The sequence below is a fragment of the Silene latifolia genome, chromosome X (genome assembly GCF_048544455.1).
Source record: "Silene latifolia isolate original U9 population chromosome X, ASM4854445v1, whole genome shotgun sequence".
Lineage (NCBI taxonomy): Eukaryota > Viridiplantae > Streptophyta > Magnoliopsida > Caryophyllales > Caryophyllaceae > Silene > Silene latifolia.
In genome coordinates this window covers 242027514-242033178 of record NC_133537.1, presented here as the reverse complement: position 1 = coordinate 242033178, position 5665 = coordinate 242027514, and the positions used below count along the sequence as shown (strand labels likewise).

General features: G+C 42.6%; 1 protein-coding gene across 1 annotated transcript; it reads right to left on the bottom strand.

The window, feature by feature from the left end:
- Window positions 1-1600: 1600 nt before the first annotated feature.
- Window positions 1601-2515, bottom strand: LOC141619809 (uncharacterized). Its single transcript, XM_074436830.1, has one exon. The coding sequence runs from the start codon at window positions 2513-2515 to the stop codon at window positions 1601-1603; it is 915 nt and encodes a 304-aa protein (XP_074292931.1).
- Window positions 2516-5665: the final 3150 nt, after the last annotated feature.

Below are 5665 nucleotides of genomic sequence, written 5' to 3'. Positions count from 1 at the left end.
AGCTTGGTTGTCAAGTTCTTCCGGAATAAAGCTAGAGCTCAAGTAATTAGCAATATTCGCGTACCAAGGGTCGGAGTGCGTGATAGCTAAGATAGAGTCATAGAGTAGCCATTCATTAATGGGTATCCCATCATCAACATCTCCTCGTGATTCTTTTGTCAACCTAGACAAGTGGTCCGCAACAACATATTCGGAGCCTGGTTTATCCTTAATTGTGACATCAAACTCTTGTAGCAATAATACCCAACGTATCAACCTCGGCTTAGCATCCTTCTTGACCATAAGTTGATTGATAGCGGTGTGGTCCGTGTAAATGATTACCTTGGAGCAAAGAAGGTATGGCCGAAACTTCTCAAAAGCATACACTAGCTACCGCCAACATCTCTTTCTCCTTGGTAGTGTAATTGCATTGAAATTGTCCAAGGTTTTGCTTACATAAGCTATCACATGAAGCTTCTTGTCTTGCCTTTGACCCAAAACCGCCCTTATTGCAAAGTCACTCGCATCACACATCAACTGGAAGGCGAGGTCCCAATTAGGTGGTTACACTGTTGTTGCCGATACACTAGCTTGCTTAAGCCTACAAAAGCTTTCAACACAAGATTCATCAAATATAAATGGAGTATCCTTGACAAGAAGTGAGTTGAGGGGTTTGGCAATTTTTGCAAAATCTTTGATAAACCTTCGGTAAAATCCCGCATGACCCAAGAAACTCCTCACACCCTTGACATTGTTGGGTGGGGGAAGTTTCTCAATCACCTCAACTTTATCCTTGTCCACTTGGATCCCCTTCTTAAAAATAACATGACTAAGAACCACTCCCTCTTGCACCATGAAATGGCATTTTTCCCAATTCAACTTGAGGTTGTATTGGATGCAAGTTTGGAGTACTTGGGAGAGGTTCTTCAAACAATCATCAAATGAGGTGCCATGGACACTAAAGTCGTCCATAAACACCTTCATAGACTTCTCAATGTAATTTGAAAAGATAGACATCATAGCTCTTTGAATGTCCCGGGAGAATTGCAAAGTCCGAACGACAATCTCCGATATGCGAAGACAGTATATGGACAAGTGAAAGTAGTTTTTGCTTGATCATCCGGGTGTATGTGTATTTGGAAAAACCCGGAATACCCGTCAAGGAAGCAAAAGTACTCATGGTTTGCAATTCTCTCGAGCATTTGGTCAATGAATGGCAAGGGGAAGTGATCTTTGATTGAGGCGGAATTGTGCTTTCGGCAATCAATACACATTCTCCATCCCCTGACCGATCGGGTGGAGATGAGTTCACCTTCCTCATTCTCAACCACGATCATACCGCCCATTTTAGGGATAACCTGAACTGGGCTTACCCAATCGCTTCCCGAGATGGAGTATATAATTCCGGCCTCAAGCAACTTATCTAATTCCTTCCTCACCACCTCCTTTAATTTCTCATTCAACCTCCTCATAGGTTGAGCGGAAGGAGTGAATCCATCCTCAAGTGTTATGTGGTGCATGCTTATTTGAGGATCGATTCCCGTGAGATCATCAAGGCTATACCCAATGGCTTTCTTGTTTGCTTTGAGGATATTTAAAAGTTTTTCCTTTTGAGATGCCATTAGGTTTGCATTAATGATAACGGGGAAGGAGTTTGCCTCATCAAGGTAGGCATACTCAAGGGAGGGGGTAAGGATTTGGGATCTACCTTTGGAGGGTTCTTACCCTCATCTTCATCAAGGAGTGGTGGTAAAGCCTTATAGTCTTCCTCCAAATGCTCCTCCAAGCACTTATCCTTTGCATCTTCAATCACATCTTCTAGTATGTCTACCAAATAGACACGCTCAATTATTGGTTGTGACATTGCCCCGGTCAAGGAAAATTCTACCATATTTCCTCCCACTTTGAAAGTGCGCTTCCCTTCTTTCGCACTTATGTTGACATCCCCGGTTTCCAAGAAGGGCCTCCCAAGGATAATGGGAGTTTGCAAGTCTTCCGGAATGTCTAAAACCACAAAGTCCACCGGAATATAAAAATTGCCCACTTTAACCGGAATATCTTCAATTACACCCATTGGTCTTTGCACCGATCTATCGGCTAGTTGCAAGGTCATAGAAGTAGGTATCATATCATGCAAACCAACCTTCCTTGCAATACGGAGCGGAAGTATGCTAACACTAGCACGAAGATCACAAAGTGCCTTCTTGATACTCACATTACCCACCATGCACGAAATAGAGAAACTACCCAGATCTTGTAACTTTTCCGGCATGGGATTGAGTAAGACCATGCTACATTTCCCCCTAAGAGCCACTAGACCATCTCCTCCAATGCTCCTCTTCTTTGTCAAAACATACTTCAAGAATTTGGTGTAGAGTGGAATTTGTATCACTACCTCGATAAAAGGTAATGAAACTTCAAGTTTCTTCAACATATCCAAGAATTTAGAGAATTTCTTCTCCTCATTCATTACTCTACTTCTATTAGGGAATGTTATTGGAGGGTTGTCGGTCTTTTTGGAAGTGGAAGCTTGCATCGTGGTGTCCGCTTCGTTTATCCCTTTCTTTTACCTTGATCTCTTTCAACCACTCTTTATTGATCCCTTTCAATCACAATTTCCTCCAAGACGACGTTTTCTTCATCTTGAAGTTGTTCCCTCACCTTTCCCTTCTTTGTGTTGTCAACTCTACGTGTGGGTGAGAGGGGTGGACTCTCCTCTCCACTTTTCATCATGTCCCTCTACCTATTCGGTTCATAATCCTTGTAAGGATCCTCTAAATCTTTCCCATTCCTCAAGGTCACCACGTGAGCTTGTTGGTGTGGCGGCAATCCATCTCTAGGATGAGAGCCTTGATGAGGCAATGAATGTGGGACTCTTTGTGAGGAAGAGGGGCTTTGATTAGCCATATATGAGTCAAATGTCCTTTGATGTGCTTGGACATTGGAGAGCTCGGTCTTCAAGCTTTTGAATCTTTGGTCCATGTGAGCCTCTCTTCTCTCGGCCTTTGCATCCATTTCTCTTAACAATTTCTCAAGAGAGGAGTTGGGATTTGGTGGTTCAATGTATTGTTGTTGGTTTTACGGAGGTGGGTAAGAGTTTTGTTGTTGTTGATACCCTTGTTGTTGGTTTAAGGGTTGTTGAAATGGTGGGTTTTGTTGTTGTTGGTACCCTTGTTGTTAGTTGCGGTAGTTGTCTCTTTGATGTGGTGGAATGTAGTTGGGATTGTCATGTTGACATTGACCTCGAAAATTGGAGTCTTGACCTTTTTTTTTTTTCGATAACGAGGAGGTTGGATCCTCCCCGGCACGCGCCAATACCATGCTAACCAACACGTACCATGTAAGCTCAATCCACGGGGTTACCCCTCACTCGAAGACATGTGGCCAAGTCTCTTCCTCTAGGGAGATTCGAACCCGGGACCTTGCAGTCCATCTTTCGGATGTTTTGAGGGTACCCGGATCTCCACTAGACCAAGAGCACTTGGTTGAGTCTTTACCTTGGTTTTGGTTGTATTGCCTTGAATGATCGGGCTTTGGTGGAGGCATGTATTGTGGTTGTTGATACTTGGGGTCTAATGGTTTCCCCGCATAAGAAAGTTTGGGATCTTGGTTGGGAAAGACACGGTAGAATGTCTCATGGCGTTGATAAGAGACCCTTGGTGCACCTTGCCCTTATAGAACGAAGCATTCTTGTTGGTCATCTTGTGGAATTGATGAGCAAAACTCAATTGTATGCCCCCACGCGGCAACAATAATCACAATTCATTTGTGGAGGATAATGTATAGGAGGAGACCTGGTCTCTTGGACATAGTACACCTTGGAGTGACTATACCCGACCTCTTGAACTTGCCGTAGTTCCCCTTGCTTCTTTTCCATCTTGAAGTCCTCAAACATCTTGGTCAAGTCATCCAACTTAGCCTTGTACTCCGTTTCTATCTTAGAAGGCCCCTCACTCTTGTATTCCATATCCCTAGCATAGCTACTCTCCCTCTCGGAAATATTTTGGATCATTTCCGTGATTTGAGCATTGTTCATGTTATCGAAATTACCACCGGATGCCGCCACAATCATATCCCGAAACCTTTGTTCAAGATTTTGGAAAAATAGGTTTGGGTGGTCATCCCTTTTGGGATACCATGGTGTGGACATGTTGACACGAGGTCCCTAAAACGTTCCCAAGCTTTACTTAGGGTTTCCACGGGTCTTTGGTTGAAGGTTTGAATCTCATGGCGAATTCTTGCGGTTTTAGATGGTGGGTAAAATTTTTTGATGAAAGCCTTAGATAAGGCCTCTCAAGTGGTAAATGTACCCGGCTCATGAGAATTCAACCACTTCTTGGCGTTGTCCTTCAAGGTGATAGGGAAAAGCATTAGAAGCATTTGCTCTTCGGTTACACCATTGTACTTGATAGAACCCGCTTTCTCTTTGAATGTTGTGAGATGTTGATGGACATCTTCACTTTTCATGCCATTGTACACATCTTGTTGCATATAGTTTATGACATGGTGTCGGAGCTCAAAGGTGTTGGGAGCGAGGGCTCCATAGTTGATGGCCGAACAAGCCCGGTTGGGGTCCGGCCTATTATAGTATCCCATAGGTTGATCCGCCATATCGCGGTTTACTAGGTTATGTCATGGAGATTCGGTGTCATTGGTATGGATGGAGTATTGTGAATGTGTTAGTGAGTTTTGGGGACAGTTAATTGGAGAGTTGTTTGGTGGAGGACGTGGTGGTATATGGAGATGTGATAGGGTGGAAGAAGAGGGTGGTGTATTTGGATGATCAATTGTGGAAGTTTGGGTGTTTAGTGGGTTAACAAGAGGTGGAGATTTTTGTATTGCCGATAGAGCTTGTCGTCTTATTGCCCGAAATGGTTTCTCGATCTCGCGATCAAGTGGGAGAAGTGGTGCAATATAGCACCTATTCATGCACTCAACAAAAGATCAAATAGTCCTGAGGGTTTTTTTGTCAAAGACAACCTTTAAAAAACATTTTTTTTCCAAACACCACCTTTAAAAAAAAGTTTGTAAAACACAACCTTTAATAAAAAAATTTGTGTAAAATACGACATTTTGGCCAGAGTATAACCACTTGCAATAGGGTGACTTTAAGTAGATATTTGAGGTAGCAAACGAGGTCGATTTGAGGTGTTCTTAGACTCTTTAGAAAGGTAGGAGTGCAAGCTTTCCAGGGGTTACCAATACGGTGGTGATAGGTGGCCTTATATGGGGTCTATTGGTGTATAAAATAAGGTTGGTCAAGGAGTGAATTGGAGGTAAAAACAAATCAGAAAAACACCAATTCACTCCTTGACCAGCCTTACTTTACACACCAATAGACCCCACATAAGGCTACCTATCACCGCTGTATTGATAACGCCTGGAAAGCTTGTACTCCCATCTTTCCAACGAGTCTAAAAATACCTTAAACCGACCTCGTTTGCTATCTCAAACATCGACTGAAACTCACCTCATTGCAAGTGATAAAACTCTAGCCAAAATGTCGTGTTTGACAAAATAAAATTTATTAAAGGTTGTGTTTCACAAACTTTTTTTTTTAAACATGGTGTTTGGGAAAAAAAAGTTTTTTAAAGGTTGTGTTTGACAAAAAAAACCCTAGTCCTAATGCAAAGATTGCACTAGGACAAAAGGGAGAAAATAAACAACAAATAAAAGAACTAAGCCT

Coding starts and splice junctions, on each gene's coding strand:
- LOC141619809 (XM_074436830.1), bottom strand. CDS start 2,515: ATGCAAGCTTCCACTTCCAAAAAGACCGACAACCCTCCAATAACATTC.